General features: G+C 31.7%; 2 protein-coding genes across 5 annotated transcripts; one reads left to right on the top strand and one right to left on the bottom strand.

The window, feature by feature from the left end:
- The first annotated feature begins 2,197 nt into the window (after positions 1-2,197).
- Positions 2,198-12,330, top strand: LOC116338642. Of its 4 annotated transcripts, none has more exons than XM_031764055.1 (5): positions 2,198-2,257; positions 6,807-6,856; positions 9,841-10,037; positions 10,210-10,501; positions 11,850-12,330. In XM_031764055.1, the coding sequence occupies exons 2-5, from the start codon at positions 6,821-6,823 to the stop codon at positions 11,877-11,879; spliced, it is 555 nt and encodes a 184-aa protein (XP_031619915.1). In that variant the 5' UTR covers positions 2,198-2,257; positions 6,807-6,820; the 3' UTR covers positions 11,880-12,330. The 4 variants fall into 4 exon arrangements, with proteins under 4 accessions (XP_031619915.1, XP_031619906.1, XP_031619922.1 ...); XM_031764046.1 differs by having other exon boundaries at positions 2,204-2,257; positions 6,802-6,856; XM_031764062.1 differs by lacking the exon at positions 2,198-2,257 and adding an exon at positions 2,312-2,334.
- A 1,482-nt stretch (positions 12,331-13,812) lies between these two features.
- Positions 13,813-21,444, bottom strand: LOC116338667 (larval cuticle protein A3A-like). The gene is made up of 7 exons (XM_031764080.1): positions 21,147-21,444; positions 19,626-19,722; positions 17,416-17,452; positions 17,301-17,332; positions 17,091-17,103; positions 16,804-16,916; positions 13,813-14,206 (listed from the first exon to the last, which is right to left on the bottom strand). The coding sequence occupies exons 1-7, from the start codon at positions 21,258-21,260 to the stop codon at positions 14,100-14,102; spliced, it is 513 nt and encodes a 170-aa protein (XP_031619940.1). The 5' UTR covers positions 21,261-21,444; the 3' UTR covers positions 13,813-14,099.
- Positions 21,445-23,392: the final 1,948 nt, after the last annotated feature.

The raw sequence follows: 23,392 nt of genomic DNA, 5'->3' as shown, positions 1-23,392 counted from the left end.
ATAAGATAGGTAATTGTTGTTGGAAGCCAAAATGTTAAAGACAGCGGAAACTCGGAATAAGAAATAAAAACACTTATTATTTTAATTAAATACTAAATGACGTGGTGTTTAAAGTGTAAAGGCTAGAGAATATGTCGTTTTATGTTGTGTGTTTTGTCTATTTTATCTTGATAATTGCTTAAAATCACGAACATCAGACAGCAACAACATACCTACCAATAAAACAATGCATATGAGAAGTACAAATTAGCAATTTCACATACACATGGTTTCAAACACAATAAACAAAAGATTTGAATATAGACGAGCAACGTAGGTACGCGCATAAGCGTACATCAAAATAAAGAGACTGATAAATTTGTAACATACAAGTCGTGAAATGACGCAAATTAATATGCAACGATGAATGCTGTTTTCTGAATGCATATCATGATTCGATCGTTTGAAATCAACACAAAAATGGCCAAATCCAATTGCTTGTTCATATAAAGAGTCTGTCAGATGGGAGAGAGGTGAAGAGATGCGTGAAATCAAAAGTGTATACATTTGGTTCGACACACATATGGTGACCGAGTGTCCATACAATGATAGGTATATATCATCATAACACATTGCAAACTGCAGTTTATGCACCCGTCGGTTTTTTTTATGTCACAAGCAGCACTTTGGTAACAGTACAATTTGCAATCAAGGCAACGAGTCCATTTTTATGGGCATCTTATTGCTCTATCAACGAATCGGACTCAGAAAAAGAAACGGTAAGAAATTCATAGCGATGCAGCAAAAAAAAATCTGAATGTTTAATAGCGCAGTAATGCTGTATTGGTGCACGCTCTGATGTGTTTTTTTTTATTAATTTCTGTTTCATTTTCTGTTTTGCAGTGACTGTAAAATGGAGTTATGGTGTAGTGGTAGCTGACGAATATAACATCGTTTTTCTACAGAGTGGTGAAACAAAATTAACTTTTAAATTGGTAACAATGCGATGACATTGGTATAACATAATGGTTCTACCGGTCACAAATTAATCAATCATTATAGAGCATCAGCATCACTCTGTACTGTCACATCAAAGTCGTGGAAGTGTACAACGAGCCGTAAAGCCAACTCTTATAGTGTAAGATTAAACTATTCACCGATGGGATTAAAAATTAATCATTTTGAATTTTTTTAAATAAGAAATATCGATTTCATGAAGCAAAACATGCAGTGCAAAAGAGAATTGTCAGTTGTAGCAATACATATTCACAAGCAACTCATATGTGAACTCATAACAATAGAGTAAAATACGATGCTCCAATACATGCGTTACTTCGCTCTGACAATTCTTTTTTGTTTTCTATATTTTGCTCCGTGAAATCGTGAAATGACAAATAACAAAATGAATTCAAACTGCGTTTTAATATTCTAACTGTGGATTTTTTTCCATATAGTCTGGATAAGAAGTTAATCCTTTTGGATTTTTTTATTCAGCTAATGGAAAAAAATGATATAAACAGCCATTCCCTTCAATGGATGAACAAAAAATAATAATAGCAAATATACATAAAGATAGAGAAAAATCAAAACGTATCGGAAATCGATGCAAATATCATGAATCAGATCAAGCATCACTTTGGGTAATTTATACACACAAACAATAAAGTGTCTGTTGCTTACACAGTGAATCGACAACGTCACGCAATACAATCTAAACAAACTAAAAACATCACAATTTTCTGCATAGAGTACAATTGAATCCGTACAGACTCTATATTTTGGTCTCCTACTCATCGTTTTTCTATATACATTTGTATTTGTGTGGCGCATTTAGGTATGAGTTTTTCTTGCCGCATTCATTTTGCGTTGACTCTCTGCTTTTGCTGAAGATCCAACTAATCTATTGTGTGTATTATATGCTTCATGATTATATTCGTTTGAGTGTGCGTTCAAGATATGGCGTAAAAATATGCTGCTCTTTCTATGTATACGGCGCGCCTATAGTCGCCTATAGTCTCTCATTTGTAGCTCGTCTGCTTTTGTGTGACCGCAACGTCTTGCATTGAAGTTGAATAACATAGCATAATATGTATATATACGCGGCATATATTGTTATTGTTGGCGGCGGTGGCACCGACGTCATCGTCGTCGGCATCGCCAATAACAACGAAGAAGCAGCAACAAAAAATTTCAACGTGTGATCACGAATGAAAAAAAATATGATTCCAGCTTAGGTTTAGTCTGCCTTTTGATGTCATCGCGTTTGGTGAGATTATAAGTAAGTTCACACATAATCTAAATAATTTCATAGTTGTCGGTTAAATTACGCGCGTGCATCATTTTCATCCTCAAAAGGTATCGGAAAAAGTGTATTCGATTTGTGCGAATTTGTATATTGTTCCAAACGAGAGAAAAAAAACATTACTATCAAAATCCATATAATACAGTCGGATATTACGTGAAAATAATCATCGATCCAACGGAACGATATGTACGAGATCAAAACAATGGACATAGACAAATTTTGAAATACTTATTTTTTGTTTTCGTTTTTATGCGAAAAATTTAAATTTAAATGCAGCTGTTTATTTTTGTTTTCATTTTTTTTTATGAGTTGTGGTTTCGGTCCAAAAACAACAGAGGAATGCTTCATTTTAAATGATTTTATTCATACATTGTGTGTTCAACAATTTATTCTCACTCTTCCATTCACTCACCGTGAGTCTCACTTATAGTGTAATGAAAGCCGACGACAACGACTCGCTTTTAGTTATAGTAAAAGGTTAAATTTGTTATTTAATTCGAGTCCAGTCTCATTGTATAGACCATTCTCGGCATAATCAATTCGCTGCCTTGCACAATAAAATTGTGGCATTCGATTTGTGCTAAACTACGAAGAACCCAATGAAACTCAACAAAAATAAAAAACAAGTAGAAAAAATGCCAAAAAGGCGAGAAAAAAATACCATTACAATACATACTATATTTATGAGTAGTATGTACCATGTACATTGGAGAAGTTGTATGAAGAGAAGAAGAAAAATAAGCATCGCATACACACATTTTAATGCTGGTCAGCCAGCTTTTTTCGACTGGACCTTGTAAAATAACTCAAAATTTTAATTCGTAAGAATAATAGTAATAATAATAAGACCAAACGCGCGTGCACTTAAATGTATTGTGTAACTTGAAATGATTAATGGAAGAAGAAATTAAAACCGTAAAATGGAAACAACAAGGCAAAAAAAAGTCTGTCAGAATAAACGAAAATGGACAAATATATTTAAAATTTGATAGGCTTTTGATTAATACAAAATGCTTTGCAATCTTTTCGCGATAAATGTAATAATACTTATAACACTTATGCTTGTCATTTTTTGTTCTTAATACGCTACTATATTTAGTGTAAATCGCATATAGTCAATAACATTCATTTACATCTTCTCCTTCTTCTTCTTCTTCTTCTTCTTCTTCTTCTTCCCTTTTCTTTTCATTTTACGTATTTTTTCACTTTCTATTGAGATATTGAGACACAAGACTATAGCAGTATGCTTTACGTTAGGATGGAGCACCTTTAATTAATGTTAATGGAGCATACAATGTTATTAATTTATAAAAAGCATTTCTCAAATTGGACAAAGGTTAATTTTTTTGAAAAGTATACATATAATGAGGTACATTAAATCACAATTAATTGCGACATCGTTAAAGCTTTCAAAGCTCGCGTGATAATTTTGAGATAATTTCAATGCAATGTGATTCAAAAGTGCATTGACGATACAATTGATTGAATGCTAAACAGAAATACCTCTACACAAATAGCAGTTTCAGTGGAAGAAAATTGAATGAAAAAAAATCACAAAAAATCACAGCCTTTTCAAGGCTTCCATTGTTATTTATAAATAATTTGTGTTCATTTTTTTTTGCTTAAAATGATTAATTTATTTGATTAAAAACTCTTTTAATAACTCATAATTGCATAGCAAATGAATTCAAACGAATCAATTCAAATCGAATCACATCAATTTCCACAAAAAATGCAATCACTTGAAAAATAAATCCAAGCGATATTAATGTAGTGTCAGAATTTTTTGTTTTTGCATCAAAATTCGAAAAGCGTGTTTCATTGATAAATATGCCTGGTGAGTTAGTCGGTTTGAGTATTAACGTTAAAAAGTGATAAAATTCATATACGACGATTATACGATATTGTGTTATGTTTATCGGTGACCGTCACTGATCATTTCGTTACTCAATGCAATTCGTTTCGTATCATAAAGTGTAAATATCTTAGTGTATGTCCCCAAAATGTAAAATACAACCTTGTTACGCGGCTAACATTCGTGATGCATTCATAAATGCAAATGATTGAACGAAATGCAAACTGGTAGTTCGTTCCATTTTTTCTTGTTCAAAATGTGGAAATTTAACATTTTTACTACTTTTGAATAAAAAAATATGTTCGCTATCATAACTTGCGCCATCAGTGTCTTATATTGAATTATTGCGTAGTAGACGACCTACCTGAATGATCCATACAAAGTAAAAATGCATGCCAGACTTGAATCTACAGACATCTATAGGGTATATGTTGATTGCTCGTCAATTGAATTCGCATAAATTTCGAGAGTATGCATGACCAAATGAATGAGATTGAATAAAAACACGATTTGAAATAAAGATTTGTGTTCCATTTTTATATATTTTTATTTTGAGTCGGGTTTTCATTCTAACCAAGTCATATCAGTGGCTGTTTTCATCACGCCATATGAAAATAGCAGAAATTTTCAGCTGCAAATTTCATGCATTCACTCATGTAGCCACTGATTTTGTATCAGAGTGAAAGGCTCAAAACAAATAAGTCTATTATTCTACATCAATCTTCGGCAAATATTATTTATATAACAGTCGTCTATAGTTCTATATTCCCAATATTTTGTTCGAAATTAAATTTTGAGAGTCGCGACACAGTGAACGAACTTAGCATTTGAAAATATCTGCTACTTTCAGATAGCGTCTCTGATAGGCTGTGAGATTTAGTGCGTTCATAGATTTAAAAAAAATCACAACATATCAATTACCTATATGGAATTATATCAACAACAAAATTAGCTCATTTCGTAATCTAAACTAATCACATATGTTGATCAACTTCAATTAAATATGCATATCGGTGTTCGTGCATAGCTTTTCTTTTTTCTTCTATTTCGTTCATTCAAATGTGAAAAAAAATGAATAAAACGCATTTAAAAAGTGATTATGGCACATTGAAAATGTCACAAATTCATTAAGACCATTGATCAGGTTTCTTTTTAAGTCTGCATGCGCGACAGTATAATAGTCTGCTTTCGATTTAGATCAACTTGTTTGCTTAAATTTTCGATATGTGTTTGCAGTTTCAAGTGAGTGCAATGAATGAAAAAGATTTGAGGAATTTCACCATAGCTCAAAGTTACCATCTTGAATCTAAATGATGGTGCCGATAATGATAATATACCATGTCATTGAAATCTTTATGATAGTTGCCAAATATCACATCGATGTGCTCATATTTTTGCTCTGTTCCAATTTTGTGGTGTGGACAAGTAAAATCCACGCGTAATATAGTAAGTAAATTGTAAAAGCAAAGTACTTTATGCTATATTTTCTAAGTGGTATTCATGCGTTGTTTTGACAGCTTCAAGTAGCCACTTGATGGTTATCTTGATCGAATGAAGCGAACCTCAGCATCATACATGTTGTAATAGTTCACTCGACAACTGACAGAGGCAGCAGTGCGTCAACTAAGAGTCAATAAACGACATCAGTTATATACAATTACTTCAAACAAATGAACAAGCAGTGCTCTTTAGGGAGAATCTTTGAGTGTATATTTCAATTAATTTTTAATTTCTGGTCTATCTTTTATAAATAACTAAAATGCTTGGGCTTAATATTTCAAATAAGTGAAGTGTTTTAAACCAGTTTCGGAATGGACCGAACGACGTACAATATAATATCAAGCGTTAGATTGTTACACATACTCTATTGCTTATTATTTACGACATATCCCTTGTTGTTATTCTTTTATTGCACTTTTTTCTTACGCAAAACATATGTTTCAACACAGGATCGAGATTTTGGGCGAGTAGTTGTTTTGTAGTTTTCATGGATTCCCATTGTAAAGTGTGAACAGCATATCAAATTCGTGTGCTACAATGTGTAATGTAATTTGAAGAGTCTATACATGAAGGCATAGAGAATGGTAACACACAACAAATTAAAACAAACGTGCATTTATAAATGTGCAAGAAAATTACGGTCCTCACTTCGATATGAACAACACATTGGAAAACAATATGCAAAATAAAATTTATGCAGAATATAGAGGGTGTTTCAAAATTTGGTCTAAAGTGGCCAAAGACTGAAAAGACTAAAGTTCCACAGGCACCATTCCATCATAAGTTCTTTTATCAATGCTATCTCTCTTCGAACCTCTCCGGCAAAAATTCTCAGTTCAAGAAAGTCAAGGCGGCTTTATAAGTAGACTTAAAAATTCAAATAAATAAATAAAATGCAAAGCCGACTAAAAAATAACACTGTCAGAGAAGCATGTTAGAGGTATAAAAAGAAAAACTTCACGTTAAATTTGCTGAATGAAACGCAACAATTGCAAACAGCGTTCAAGACATCTATATTTGCTTAAGCTTAAGCTTCACTCCATAGCAACATATACATATATTTTGAATATAATATGTACATGTATTCATAGGAATTTTATTCGTTTTTTTTTCTCTTCTCTTCATTGTCTGTCATTGTATTAAATGCGACGTTTTGTGGAAGGAAAGGCAGTTAAACGCGTATGAAACCAGCTATGTATTATACGTCATCTTCAAGGGTAAGTCTATATTCGTACACATTTTTTTTTATTATTTAAACATGCAACAATAATAATAAATGGGACCATGCATTGTTGTATTTGACAAAAGCAGTTCAATCAAATTGATTAAGTTCGATGCAACGCCATAACATAAGCGACCACCACCATCGCTATCATAACTGCTGCAGTAATGAATTAATACACCTAATTTATATAAAAATCATATATATTATAAGTAGCTTTAATAGCTGGTAATTGAAACTTTTGCAACAGACAATCAGAAAAAATATCTTTATACGAATTAGAGTAGGTCGATTTTGATATTTTTTTTTTGAAAATCAAAAATTGTATAACATTTTTAAGCTTGCTGAAGAAAAATAGATTCTCAAATTTTTACGGTGATTAAATTACTACAACATTTTCGGAAGAAATTCAATCAATTTCGATTCGATCAAAATGCAATAAATGTATGTTTGCTGAAACTTAGTCACCGCGAAAACCACAATATACAATCTCACCAAGATTGAAGAAATTTCTCCAATCGTTAAGAATATTATTTATTGTGCAAATTTCTGCTGATTTTTGTATGAAAAGTGTATCGAGAACAATTTGTATGGCAAAACAAAAATCAGATTCGGTTTTTTTGTGCTAAAAGAAGGCAATTTTTTGTGAATTTTCGAAGTACTTTTTTAAAATCTGTTGTTATAGTTGTGTTTCTATGGCCTTGCTTGGATGATTTTTGATTTTCGAAAAAAAAATCGAACCACTCTAATAAGTATATTTTATATTGGTGAGCAGTGAGAAAAACTGAAACTGTTTGTCATCATTATTATCTAGAGATGCAACTCTCAATATGGCAATGATTCAATTTCAATATGATCGGTATTCGCAGCAACACTAGTTTGTCTACGTGTTCTGCAATTATACCTGCATTTCAGTTTGTTCGTCGAATATGTATGAGATTTTGTTACGTATTTTTTTCTTATTATTTCAATAATGTTTCAAGACATTTTGAGTATGCGAACGATCTCAAATTCCGAGTAAATGATCGCTTTTCTAAGCATCTTTTTGTGATCTAAAAGCATCTTTTTAAGACAGTGTTTTATGGGTGCATTCATTGGATACTCAATGTAGCTGAACACCACTGGTTGTTTCTCTAGATAAATTCGTTTTGTGTGATCACCATCGACATTCTTTAACCATATTGTATTATATGAGTTAAGATATAGTAGTACATTCCCCTTGTAGCGACGACTATGATGTGGCGCTTAATCGACAAGCCGAATTACGAAAGAAAGGGAAGAAGATATAAAAGAAACAAAACAAAGATCGCATACTGTGCATCTAACAATGCTTATCTAATTAAAGATTTTATGTTTCATTGATCTTTGCTAGACAATCCGACAAAACAATGCCCAAGAGACGAACAAATTTGATCATTTTTTCCAAGGGGCTTATTTATGAATAAGACTTGTAAATTGGCCCATCATGTCTTTCGATTCGCAATAACCTTATTATGGTACCAAATAAAAAGACAAGAAACAGACAGCACACTATCTGCCGAATAATAAATAATAACGAGTAACACTTCACTTCATAGTATTGTTTGTATAAACACAAACGACTACATAAACTATAAGTTAATCTTAGATGATATGCATTTGAGCCAATAAGTTCAACTACCACCAAACAAATCGATCAGTAGTTTAAGGCGAACTTGCCTCTATTGAAATGTGATATTTTGGATTTTGAAGAAATTTATCAGTATCTTTCCAATTGATTTTGAGTCAAAGTGAATTTCTCGGGTGGGCACGAGATTCAACTTCATTTTGTACATTGAATTGTCTGCCTTTTGTGGAGCTATCTTTTCATTTTGTTTCAATTTTTACACCGACCACAATATAATAATCATCTTGCTCATCTCTTGCTTTTGGCAAATAAATTTTAAAAAAGTGAAAGAAACAATGGTCAGAATTTGAACAAAACAACGTAAGCTGCCAGATAATTTTTCGATTAAGATGTCTTGATATTGATCATTGATATAGCACTTTGAGATGTCTAACAACATTTACTTACAATGAATTTCATGCTTATCGAATTCAATAGTGTATCTAATATGTTGAAATTGTGAATGGTAATCGTATTCATTCATCCGCCATTTAATAAGTAGTAAGAAGAGTTGAAGTATTTGTTTTTGTTTTTATTTACAAACACACACACACACAGAGAGAGAGAGAGAGGTACACAATTCTAAAATTCTGAACACATTTGAATAGGTATAGCTTCTACTAAATGTGTGCATAATTTTGAAAATAAAGCTTTTTGTGTGCGCGCACCCAATCGTCAACGATTGTCTGTGTCGTCAATTTTTTTTTATTCTCTCTTCTTCTTTTGCAAACAAAATTAAAAACAACCTTCAGATCGCGTAACGTAAAAAACTATATCGTAATTGTCGTAAATTTTCAGCATTTGATTCTTTGACCGTGTCGACGTCGTCAGCTACGTTTTTCCCTTAGAGTGAGCGCAACAATGTGAAAGAAATCGCCTATGAATTCAAGTTTCATTCAAATATGAAAAATCACTGTTCCTTGTCTTATAATTACAGTAAACGATTGAATACAATTTCTTATGCGCGTGATCATGTCATAGCAATATCCAATTGAGCTATTAATAAATAAATAAAAAATGACGACCAAACTTAAAGACTTACATATTGACACACACACACGCGCAAAAAAATAATCAATTTCATGTAAAATAGTTTTGCGATAGAATTTGTGAGACTGGTTTGTTGTTTGATTTCCGCGCGCACTGTTATGGTGACGACCGTGTACATCATTCGGTTTTTGCTGTGCGTTACGGTTTCGCCTCATAATAAGTGTTGGCTTAGAGCAAATCAGTTTCAATATCATTTTATTAACGTATATTTGCAAATTTACGGGTTCAAAATTAAAAAGTTTCCCTCTCAATTGATTAATTTTTCTTTTCCATATAAATTATAGATGATGTGGGCTATATTAGTTGTGATGTCAATGTTAGTTTCAACGGCGATTCCGATTCGAGTAGATTTCAATACGAATACCGGCCCAATTCGACCACCGACCACAACACTCCCACCACCACCTCAACCACCATTCCGTGAACCAGCGCCGGTTTGGGAAGATCAGTCCAATGACATTCCAAATCCAGATCCATACAGGTGACACAATAATGTTTTTAAGGTTATTCATGGTTGGTCCAATTGGATTATTTTCAAAGTTTGGTTTGCTTAAAACAGACGTGTGATTTTGCTGGATAAATATCCGCTGATGGAAATATCCAATTGCGAAAACAAATCAATTTCCATAATCAAGTCTCTGTTCAATTTTTAGATATGTGCCACCACCTCCATCACGACCACGCTACAACAATAATGATATAGAATCGAATAACATTTTTAATGATAACGAGAAATATAACGAAATCAAGAATGTAAAAGAAAACAATGCAAGAGGATTCTTTGTGGATGTCCCGCCAAAATTCTATAAAACATCGCTGGCCAAACAGCAATACTACCAGGACAAGTATTTAAACGACATATTCAGCAAAAATTACTATAACAAAGCAGATAAATATAGTATAATTGCTTTTAAAGATAAATACCATGGTCTTCCATATTATGTGGTGAGTTTTTAAAATGACTTTTGTACAAGCATGAAGAAAAAAAATCACGTAGCAAGTTTTTTAACCATCATTTGTTCTCATCTATTTGATTAATTCCCATCAGTTCGATATCATATAAATTTTGTTCGAATTGCCATACCTTATCACATTTATGATAAATGGGGAACAAGAATCAAAAGTAAACTGATCTCAGTGGTTTGGAAACCAAGTAAAGAAATCATGTCAAGTTTAGTTTTCCTCATTTTTGACAAATAGTCACCGTAGAAGTGCCGGTGAATCATGTATTTCATATAAAGAAAGGGAATGATGTTTCGGGTGTGTTGTGTATGTTCTATCTTCATTACACAAAGCTGTGCAGTTGCGTTGAATATCCAGATATTCTAAAATATCTCGGATGGATATCCATCCGAAATACATAGACTGATATTTTTTCTTGCATGTTGCCATTTGCAATGGACGATATTTATGCTACGCGCATGTATAGAAGGATCTTTTATTGAGTGTTGACGTTTAATAAAGAAAAAAAAATGAGTATGAAAATCCTAATCGCGGTTGTGTTTTGATATTTCTTAAAAAATGCAATGATAAATGTTTTTCTCTCTGTGTACTAGTTGCCTTTTATATACATTTTTTGTTATTATTTATTTCGATTCATTTGTAAGATTCGTGAAAGATGTATGATACGATTTGTTAACACGATGAAAACATTTTTTCCTGTTTCAATTCAACTTGCAATTTCGGTATGTAATTTGCACAAAGTGAGCGCACACACGTTGAACATAATTTTCGAATTCAATCAAATGCTAAGTCACGATTTGCACTTTGATTTGATTGTTGTTCTCCAATATCACATCCAATGTAGTTGTAGCTTTGTATGTGCTATTTTTATCTATTTCGTTTTCTTTTCTGCACTTTCAACACGATGCTTTTAATTTATTATTTTCTTTGCTTGTGTATGCGATTTGATCATTTTTCTACAGCTGTAACACCAGAAAATAATCAGAAATTATATTTTGCGCATTTTTATTGCCCTCACACATACTGATTTAATACAAAGTCTATTCACGCATTTGAATCGATAAGTAATAATAAATAGAATAAAAATAGAAAATGGGCCAACACTTCGAATCGATACACTTTTTGGTGTTAACCATTTTTTTCAAGAAAAACTCGTACCCATGTAGGGAGTCCCAACAGCATACTTACGTATAATAACATTTTTAAAAAATTTAAAGGAATATCGAATTGTCTCTGGTATCAATTTGTTTTTAATTTTAAATTGCAAGTTCATCACTCTTTCACTCTCGAATTCTCATTTTGTTCTTTTTCTTCTTATTTCAACTTACAGTTTTATTTTGCGCGAGTTCCTTCCCAATAAACAAATGGCAATCATTTGAAAATGGACACAGTCAAACTTTCGTCATTAGAATCTTTTATCAATTATAAAACGGACAATCACACATCATGGATCCATCCCAAAATGTAACTAACACATATCTCAATGATAGAGAGAGGAAGTCACAACCAATAAAACATACATATTATACTATTGAGGTTACCAGTAGATTGGTATATATTCTTTTTTTTATTTTTGCGTTTCAAGTAAACGTTTTTTCCGGTGTCAACGGATCGATTATTTTTCATACTCGAATTGGCCTTAGGAACGAAAACAAACAAATTATATTTGTATGTATGTCATGAAAATCAACAGATTTTATGTATATAAATCGAACAATTGCATTATGTGATAAGATAATTAATGTAATTGTTATCGGAAGAAAGAAGGCTTCAAAAGGAAAATGAATAAAAAAAATACTTTTGAATCGACACATTTTTATTTATTTTAGTTATGTGCGCTGTTTTATGATTGAAATTAAACATTTTTTCACTTTGAATGTTTTTAATTTGTAGTGATTCTCTTGTTGTTGCTCTTATTCAAGATGAATTCCCAACCGAATTAAATCTAATGTCAAGGTGATGACGAGGGTTCCTGAGGTTCGGATTACCCCCTCTCTAAAAAAATTTTAGGAACCCTCAACAATTTTGGAAATGAGAACCTTTCACTTCTTTCTTTTTGCTTTTCACTTCTTTCGATTTCGATTTGCTAGGGATTTTCGCCAAAAAAGTGAAGAGCAAAAAAAAACGATTTATCCTCATTTCCTACAAATTGTTGACATCGTCCCCATGGATTTTTCCAGGGACTCTCTACGGAATTTTGGCATCACCCCCTCTAAAAAAAATCCGTTATCATCTATGAAGGTAATGTATTGCAAAAAATTTACTCAAATTTAATTATGTTAAGATTATGCTTGTAAAGCTTTAATGAAGCTTCAACCAATTTAAAATCTGATAAAGTACATATTTCAACTTAATATAAAGCTTAAATCAAAAAAGCCTTGCGAATGTCAAAGCTCATATTCTCCAAAATTTACTAAGTAAAACTTGTTTCAAAATCCATCTGTGAGCTAATGTTTGAACTAAACACAAAATCGAATTTAAGCTTTACTTAAGCTAATTGAATGCCTTTTGAAAATGAACATCGAAAAAAAGCGTAAATATTTTCATTATTTATTTATTAAAACTTTTAAGTCTGTTGCAGACAGTAATACTCATGACAAAACAAATTAAGACAATATATGCCGCGTTGGTCTGATCGATTACGAAATCCTGAACTCATATTGTCTCATCAACGTGAGATTTTCACTCATTTTTGAATAACGGTAATTGATATAATAACTTGAATAGGTTGTATTTGTTTTCATTTGAGTTCCAAAGACCAAATCGATTAACCTAACGAAATCAATGAAGTAGTTTCGATTTTTATTCATATGTTTTTCTGAGTCATATTGTCTCCAGGAGGGTTAGGCTAAATGTGGAGTCTCTCCAAGTTGATATCAGAAAGTTTGATGCCATAACGTTTTTAACAAAAAAAGTGGAAAAGAAGACTTCCTACTTTTTTTCACGCAATTACCCTAGTAGCATTTTTAGGACCGTGTGCAAATTTTAAAATTATACCAAATTTAATAATTCAAGAGTCTAAAGTCAGAAGATCAGCAACTGAAAATCAGAATTATAATCAATTAAAATAAAAAAAAATCAACGAAGATTTTTATTTGTAAAATTTGTTTTATTATGTAAAAAATCGTTTACAATTTATCTTAAAAAATTTTTGATTGTAAAAGTATAAAAAATGTAATTTTTTGAATTTAAATTAGATAATAGCAGTAATAGTTGTTATAACATTTGTGCAAGAATTAGGTTTTGATTTTTTTGTCATTTGCCAAATTGGTTGGCAAATTTAATTTAATTTATTTTTTTTTGTTTAATTTGAAGTATAATGGTTTGTGATTACAATCAGCAGGCACATATCCTATTCGACCGTAATCGTATGGTAATACTTTTGGATGTTTTAATATAAACAATTGTGGTTTTATTTATAGTCGTTCAGTGTCCATGTTGCGATACTCAGGTTATCTAATTTAAGTTATTGTCTTTTATTGCTTCGTTTCTGAACCGTGATATAATTTCAAACTGGATGATTTTGATATCAACATGTACTCAATATAGCGTAAATTTTCAGCTCTTCTCGATTCTCCATCTAATAATGAGGGTATTGGTGTGGTTCATAGGCGTAGTGGCTGTCATATGAGTCGTAATCATAATGACTGTATGCTGGTGCTGCGTAATGATGTGGTTCAGCATGTACTGCAATGAAAAGAATTGTTTTTTTTTTTGTTTATTTAGCTGAAGAAAAAATGGAGCTCGTTAAATAATTTTACAAATCAAATTTTTAGTATGCTTTTTTTCAACAATGACACAGCTTTTTTTGGATCTAGCTGAAGGTAACGGCAAACATTAAAAAATACCTTTCAAAAATTGTAACAAAAAAAAAGATAGTAAAAAGTTTTACTAAAAACGTTGACTAGAAAAACAACATAACCAATTTGTTTCCATCTAGTTACCAGACTCGATGAGCACAAAAATGCTTATAGGCAATAAAATTAGGCACAGTTATAATAAGAAAAAGTAAATCGTGAAAAATCAAAAATTGCCTTTATATGACGGTGTTACTTTTTGTTGTTGCTATCAATGTCAATGTCGATTATGTTGCTACCCGAATCAATTGACCGTTTAACATTGTTTCATTGTATTTTGTTTGATCAGAGAAGTCGATTTGACATAGCTAGAAACCGTATAACTCAACTCACATAAGTTCATGTAAACAAGACACACAAAACTTTTTAAAATGTTTGTATGTGCACGTATAAACATTATATTGGCATTATAACAAACACATAACTTAGCTATTATCTTGCAAAACTTGGCAATTTAATTCAAAGGAAAAACTCCGTGTCGAAAATCGAGCATCGTTGTCATTGTCGCATTTGACAATGAGATTCATTGATTTTTTCTCATATATAACAAAAATTGTACAGAACGAATGATTCGTCGACAAAGAGCATTGAACAAAATGAAGAATTTCATCATTTTGGCATGAAAATTTTGCACTCGACTCTTCCACTATACTAGTATACATTTTGCTTGTTATTGCTTCACAATCTTATTTGCATTCGATGATCACTCGGCAAATGCATTTTAACTGCTTCCTTCAACAAAAGACCCGCCAGTTAACTGCATGAGTGAATTCAGAATGTATGGAAATATGCAAACAAACAGAGAACAAAACAACTATATATACTTTTAATTTGGCTGAATTTTGTGTATGTTGTTTTTTTTTGTTTGTTTCGTTTCGGTTTTTGAAGAGGAAAAACATTTGGAAGAAACAAAAAATTATGCGAGCAGCACAAAAAGAAAATTAAAATGATAATGGATATGTGCAAAAAATATGCCATTACATAAAATTCAGAGTATAAGTGAGGATTGTGTATGAAACGTGTGTGAAACTGTGGTTCTTCATTCGTTTCGGTGCATTTATATGCTGTGGAAATATGCTGCACCAAAAACAGACATCGACATGTTCACACAGTTGGCAATTCAAATCCAAATAGTTGTAATAAATGACTTAAAAACATTTCCAAACGCCAAAACATTGTATTCACACATAAAAAAAAGTCATTAAAGCATCTTGTACCGCTGTTGTATGTGTATGTTGGATGTACTAGCAATGTTGCTAATATAAAAAAAAAAACAACATTACCATGCATATATCTAATGCCGATATATATGCTGTTTTTTCGTCGTTTCTTTCATTATATTTTCGTGGGTTCTCAAATACCGTCTCTTCTTCAGAATCTGTTATGTATTTGCGGTGCAAGAGTGCGTAGAATTAGTATATGTGTGATATATTACTGAAGACAATGGACATTGTCTTGCATGAACTCTTGCTGTCCAACAGATAAATGTAATCGAAAACCATACACGTGAAGTAGAAAAACCGTTTCAAGTAATAACACAAAATAATTTTTCTGTTACTTCGTTTTTCGTTTTGATGTATATATGAAAATTGTATGAATGATGAACTCTTTCGGAACATAGTAAGCAGCACGGAATTTATAAATGTAAAATAGCGCTCTGACACGTTTGGTTTTTTGCAGAGAGACAGTGTACACTTGTACAGTCTGTACAAGTAGAGAATTAAGGAACGCAATTTATAATAACATTCAACAATAAAACAATGGCATCTTTAGCTGGCGTATGGCTGATGTTAAATAATCGCGTTTTTAGTATAACGTGTGCAACTTCTTCTGTTTAGAGCGGTTTAGTGTGATCGTGGAGTTTTATAGTTTAAATGTGTACATAAATGCTACTTCTTTTCCGACACTCACACACACATGTATTTTCTGAAAATTGCGCACGTCTCCCCTTTATGCACACTATTGTTTGATTACTTTTTTGGCGCGAATCAGCTGTTTCGTGCTCAAAAGTGGAAATGTCGCTTTGAAAATAGAAAATGATTATTACATGTGATTTTAATTCATAACACGTTCATTCATCATTTTTGCCATTTCACAATATAACGACGGAGAAAATGAAGGAGATGAAGAATTTGTTAAAAATCAAAATATTTCTGGTGAAATTAATCATATTTTTTTATTCGAAAATGAAAAAAAGATGCAATTTACTCGATGAAACAACTAAAGATTGTTTGATAACGGACAGAATGAAAAGATGACATCAATTTGAAGACAGAAAATTTAGAAGAAGTGACACTGATTAATAAAAATATAATGATTGCCTGTTCACACGAAAGAATAATGACATCAGAGAAATCAGGATACGAGAAAAGAAGAAGCATTTGATTGCATTTGGTAAGAGATGTAAAGATAAATTTTATAACTCACCGACTGGTGCTGGATGTGCATACACGGTCTTGTGTACAGTCGGCACAACATGTTTTACGATTGGTTTCGCAACAATAGCATGTGCATGAACGGTTGGTGCACTCTTTGATACACTATAAAAAATAAATAAAATAAAACAAATTTTATAATCTCGGATTAGTTTGTATAATTTAATTCTGTTGATCATTCAATTAGAATCGAAAGTTGTAATTGCGAAAAATCTCATAAAACACGAGATTATCACAGGCTATCAATACATTTAACACATCATTATGTGAATTACTTACACAGCGTTGAAACCTGACAAGAAAATGGAGAAAAGAACAAAAAAATTAGTCAAAGTTCGAAAATCTTTCGGAAGATTTGGGAATTATGAAAATTGAAAATAATTCATTTTCCGCAAATATATATGATCGTTTAACCTTTTAAATAGGAAATCGTCTGTTATTTGCACATCATTCAAAAGTTTTGTGAGAAATAGAGAGAGAGAAACTTACCGTTAACTGGATCTGCCGTGTAGTCTACGGTTCTAAAATATTGAAATTTATCAAAAAAAAAAAACACAATTAATAAAAAACTCCATTTTTAAACATTTATTCAAATCAAAAATACCTGATGCTACCATCGGGCTCAACCAACGAATATTGACCTACAAAGTGTAAAATGATACACAATTAATTTTCAACTATGCTCAAAATATAAAATTAATTAATCGGATATACAAATAAATCGGTGAATCAAGAACAACCTTCCTCTTATATGTATTTGTACAATTAAACATACACACATTGCATATTCAAATATCAGATAAACTGCTTATGCCAAAGCAACTAGAATGGGATCGAGAAAAGTTCATCACAGGTATTTGGCTTTGCAATTCAAATTCGAAAAATCACGATGACTTCGATGCACGATAAATTTTAAACATATTGAATCGATTATATCTATAATGTGAATCTAAACATGAATATATAGGTCAATGGGTAAACCGATTTTTAATCCGAATTAAATGGTATTGCACTCAGATAAAGAGAGAGAATAATTACATCGATGTGCATTAGGTAATTTTGTGAAAATGGAAAAAGTCAACACGTCATTACACACTATTTAGTACTCAATAACTATGCATAAAATTGCATACCAATTTCGAAACAGTGGCTATGACAGCGGCCGCTTTTCCTCATCTCACTTTTTTTTTCCACTCGATTTATGTCTGTGCACACACATCACATAATATCACATCATTTGCGCGCATCACATCAAAATCATTTCAATTTCTATCCTTTCATTTTCTGAATGGCAATACGGCTGGCCCACGGATTTGTGCATATACATATTACTGGATCTTGAAATGATCGAGGAAACAACATTGTAAACAAATAAATAGAATCATGCACATTTGTTATATGATGCAGAGCGGCAGCAGTGGCGGTGGAAAAAAATAAATAAATAAAGAAAAGAACATCGAATCAATGCACCGACCGAACTATGCCACAAACAGTAAAATTGCACATATTCACATTCAAATGCAAGCGCACACAACGACAAAAAGTACATCACACACACACACACACACACACACACACACATCTATATATTATCCAATTGTGATTGGTAAAAGAAGAGAGAATTATCATTTTTCATGTACACAAATCAACGATTTTTTTAGTTCGAAATAGTGAGTACTAGTAATTGCTTTTTCGCACGCTAACTGATGTCTTTTAACCTTTTATACTTCAACAATCGATTGGCATATATATATATATATATTTTATATTATTTTGCTTATTATTTGCTATTTTATGTGAATTTTTTTTCTGTTGTTTAATTTTCTTCACGTACTTTCAAAATAGAGAAGAAACAACACCGGTAACTATACGACGAAAACAACAACATACTAAAGAGCAGTGAATCAATATGATTTTGTAGTGCGCTTCTTATTCAGTTGCTTCATCGACCTCTATTCATTAGTTCATCTAATTTTTTGTTGTTGTTGGTGCTGTGATTGTTGTTGTATTTGCATTTTGCCATTATATTTACAAATAATTTTGTCTTTGAGAGCCAATTTTCTCTGGCATTCATATTATTGTTTTTACTCTACATGAACCAAAACCGTTTTCATTCATGCTTCACAAACAAACATCATCTAAATCGAAATAGAAGCCGAACAACAGCCTAATAATAAAAAAAAGAATGAAGATTTTGCGATGACGATGGCAACTATGTGTGATCAAATACTTGAAAAAACGGGAGGCGAAAAAAAACCACCTTTGAACAAGAGAACACCGCAATCATGCATTATTATTGTCTTGTGGTAACAAAAAAACAACAACAAAAAACACAGATCTTGGGAGAATAGTACACGAAAAATGCAACAATTTGTTTTCAATTTGGAAATAACTCAACATGAGCGCTTAAGCATTTAACTCTATCGATCGGTTTTCAAAACACCGTGTTCATTTGACTTCACAAATTTATTCTATTCACTATTTGGTTGCGCATTTTTCTCTTTCAATGTAATTAGCTAAAAAAAAAAGATCTAAGACCGCGCTCTCATCGTGCTAAAAAAATTGTGAAAAATTAATGACATGAAAATGCATTATGATGTAATAAAGTTAAACTTGAAAAAATCGTTTTTTTTTTTTGTTTGATGTATCGCAATGGTTTTTTTTTTAAATGGACTCCGTTGGGTTGCACGATTTTTTCTTTATTATTGTACGAAATGAAATTCCCAATCGTCTTCGAAGGTCCCTCTCCCATTGCTTTGTTCTTGACAAAAGGAAATTCGTGTTTTTTTTTAGTTTGCAATGCATTGCTCTCACCTTTCACAACATCACCGTCTCGGGTTTCATGTTGTGATTTCACGTCGCCAGTGTGATGGTCAGCAACACCATAGTTGAATGAATATTTTGGATGATCCTGTGTGAATTATAAAAAAAGATAGTTTTGTTTTTAGACTAAGAAAAAGTAGAACGATCGAACAAATGACAGTGACACACAAATTATAAGATATTTTATCATGATGCGTAAAGTCTATCTAAATAATACAATTAGTTTCAACAACAATAGCTATAATTAGGTGAATAAAACCAAAAACTTGAGAAAAAAAAAGAATCCGTGACGTAAATGTGTGTGTAGTTTTTTCAATAGCATGCACACAGCTCGTTCCAATTTTTGGATGCAGCATCAAATACCAACATTTCAATTTAAATGTTTGCATATCTGACCCCCATCAATGATATGAATAAATTCAGACGAACAAAAGACGAACCTTTAAAATCGAAGCTGCATCGTTATTATGCACATAGATCAGTACATTTCTGTGTGTGTTTTTCTCTCTTTTTTTTTGTACGAAAGTGAGAAAATGCATGAAAGTGAGAAAACGTTAAGCGAGAAACCAACAATTAAATAAAAAGCAAGCGAGAGTGAGAGTGAGAGAAGATGAACATCAGGTAGATGATGATTTTTTTTTTAAATAAACCGTAAATTGTACGCAAATGAACAACAATATGGAAAATAACAACTGTTTTCATTATAAAAATTTTTCCCTCTCTATAAGGAATGTTCACATTATTGCGTACGGCGCATTCGGCGTGATATAGAGACGCGAAACGCTATTTATTAATTTGGGTTAATGTTAGATAGAAAGAAGAAAAAAAATGTAGTATATATGTTTATGAAATCTATCGTGGAGATTTATTTTACATGTTTCAATTACGATGATTGTTTTTGTGGTTGGAAGTGCTTTTGCCATGTCGATGCAATTGCCACTGGTTGTCACTGTGTGCGTGCAGAAGTAAATCGTATAAGAAAAACAATGCCCCGTTAAATATTATTATTGTTGGTAACGGTAAAATAACAATATTTGACTGCTATTTGCACATCTTTCGCGTAACCGCAAATATAAGCCAATTAATTGAATAGATAGAGTGAATTAATAAGTGATTCACACATACACAACTATATTTCTCGTGATTTAGATTTCAATTTCTCAGTTTCATTTACTTGACGCTCTTTAGTTAAATCGAATTGTGAGTAATTTAAAGACATGCTATGTTATTTTAAATCAAATAATAACAATTTATTTATCGCTCCAAAACTAATTATCAAAAATTTATAGATTTTTTTAAATAAATATTTGATACAATTAATTCTTTTTATAATTTTTTTTCTTTGAATTATTCTTAATTTTGTGGAATTCAATAGAAATATACAATTCGATTCAAATCTCAATCACGAGAAAATAAAATAATTGTGATGTTAAATTTGAAAATGAATAAAATCTATTTTCTTTAACAATGTTCCGTCTCTACGATAAATAAAAAAAAGACTGACAAACTTACATAATAATCAACATCGTATCCTGCAGCATATCCAGGCTTCGCCATCACCGATTGACCAAAAAGGGCCAAACACAAGATCACTGCACTAGTTAATTGCACCATTTTACTTTGCATTTTGTATTATATATATTTTTCGAAAAAAAAACGGAAATAATTTTCTCTATATAATAATTACTATTATTTTTATGTTAAATATTTTTTTTTTTGCACGTAACCGTTAGCAATTGTACTCCTTGCTATGGCGATATAGAATTCGAACAGAAGTGCGTTAGTGCGTTTGGACTATAGTCTTCAGAGATGAACACGAACTGAATGCAAAAAAGTACCGAATTTTCGGTTTTATATACCGTTTTGCTAAATACGAAAAAACAACAACAACATTGTTGTTGGTGGAAAATCTTCTAAGCGGAATACAATGCATGGCATATTCATGCGATACTCATTCATACGGCATATATTGTATTAGTAGGGGTAAAACTTAATGTATGACCAAATAGTATCGAGTCTCAATTGTGCGCGATTCACATTTGGGAGTATGTGTGTGGCGCGCAAATACATTGACAGTATGGTAACGGCAATGTGATGGTGAGATCTCATGCAATGAACGAATGGGACGTCAATGTGTGAGCGTGAGAAAAACAAGTAAGTGAGAAAGAAGAAAAAAATATATATGAACAAATACTTGACAAAATGTGGCTTAGTACGAAATGGAATAGAAGAAAAATTGCGCTCCCAATTATTAGACCAATAAATGTTTGTTTTGGATTTAAATTAATTTTTTTCAGGAGCAGCGCATATTCATATTTGTCGGTTAATATGATTTGTATTGCAAGCCATAAATTTGCCAAGCGTTCGTTTACAACATTGGAGTGTTGTTTCTTGTTGAATTATATATATGTGTGCTTTTTCATCTCAACTTTGTGGTTAAACATAAAAAAAGATCAATGTTCCTCGACTACACATTCTTATGATTATAATCATATTTTTGAATAATTTATGGCGATAATTATTTTGTGTTAATTTTATCGTGTCTGTGATTCGGTAGTACATATTTAGCTATGTATTTAGATTGTTTTTTTCTTTTAACTCAATCGATGTTTCAAATTTGAAGGACTTAAAATTGAACGATACATTTCTGCCATTGTTCTCTGTGTGTCATTGTTTGTTTGTCATAGTGATGTTTTTTCTTAACAAATTAAATTATTATTGAAATGTGTCGATTGCATCAATAATGATCGCCAATTTTGAAATTAAAACTGCATACCACTAAAAATTGAATAAACATCAATTCGGATGCATCGTGCAATGTCAAAATAAAACAACAAATAGAATAAAATATGAAACATTATGCGTTTCAAACGTTACAACATGATCGAATTCATTTGATTCAATCCGAATTGCTGATTCCTTCATTCGATGGCACCAAAATTTGCTTGACATATTCAATAATTTTCAATTTCATTCAAAATCCAGTTCAATTGAATACTAATCCGGGTTTCTTGTCAGCTGATAGTATCAATGCTGATGGATCCAACTGATTTTAGTACCTTAGATGTCTACATTCAGATCAACTTATTGAATAAAGAGCTGAATTGTTGTTGTCACAAAATCGAAAATCGAACTAAAATATGCGATTGAAACCATTAGCGATGATGACGTCAGTTGACGACAAGCCCAGATTTCATAGACAGTGTGTAGTTTTTAGTTTAATTCATGATATATTTGATCATGATAACGAACTACATTCTAGGGTTGCACATTTTTGGCATTGGAAAGAAAATTCTCAGCGGTAATCAAAGATGGCCAACCTTACTGCATTCGGCCATAATTCGTAGATAAAATCACGTGTGAATTTTTGTGTGAAAAAAGCGAATATCATGAAGCAACTTACAATCCACAACATTATGAATGAAATTTCTGGATGGCTGTATTATTATTAAATCATATTCAAACTCCGAAAAAATACGCATGACAAAACTCAAAATAATCAGGGTAAAATGTGTTTTTTTCTTCTTCAGAGAATGGATTGATTTTTTGGCACACAATCGGGATTGGAATGCAATTGTTATTTTGCTATGCTATTCGTTGGTTTTTGTTGTATTTTGGAAGAAAAATGCAAAAAACCCACAATCTTCGAACCATATTTCGTTGACCTAGACATTGAATTACCGCACATAAGCATATTAATGATGACCATTAAAAGTGGTCAATGTGATTACAATTTTTTTTAATTCATTTTTCCACAT

Source organism: Contarinia nasturtii, unplaced genomic scaffold (assembly GCF_009176525.2).
Source record: "Contarinia nasturtii isolate CC-2019 unplaced genomic scaffold, AAFC_CNas_1.1 Cnas_scaffold_78, whole genome shotgun sequence".
In the NCBI taxonomy this organism is placed as follows: domain Eukaryota; kingdom Metazoa; phylum Arthropoda; class Insecta; order Diptera; family Cecidomyiidae; genus Contarinia; species Contarinia nasturtii.
Note: the sequence above shows the minus strand (reverse complement) of the source record. Positions and strands in the feature narration are given on the sequence as shown.

Coding starts and splice junctions, on each gene's coding strand:
- LOC116338642 (XM_031764055.1), top strand. CDS start 6,821: ATGAAACCAGCTATGTATTATACGTCATCTTCAAGG. Junction 6,857..9,840: donor ATTATACGTCATCTTCAAGG/GTAAGTCTATAT, acceptor TATAAATTATAG/ATGATGTGGGCTATATTAGT. Junction 10,038..10,209: donor CCAAATCCAGATCCATACAG/GTGACACAATAA, acceptor TTCAATTTTTAG/ATATGTGCCACCACCTCCAT.
- LOC116338667 (XM_031764080.1), bottom strand. CDS start 21,260: ATGCAAAGTAAAATGGTGCAATTAACTAGTGCAGTGATCTTGTGTTTG. Junction 17,453..19,625: donor AGACGGTGATGTTGTGAAAG/GTGAGAGCAATG, acceptor TACACTTTGTAG/GTCAATATTCGTTGGTTGAG. Junction 14,207..16,803: donor TGCACATCCAGCACCAGTCG/GTGAGTTATAAA, acceptor TTTTCATTGCAG/TACATGCTGAACCACATCAT.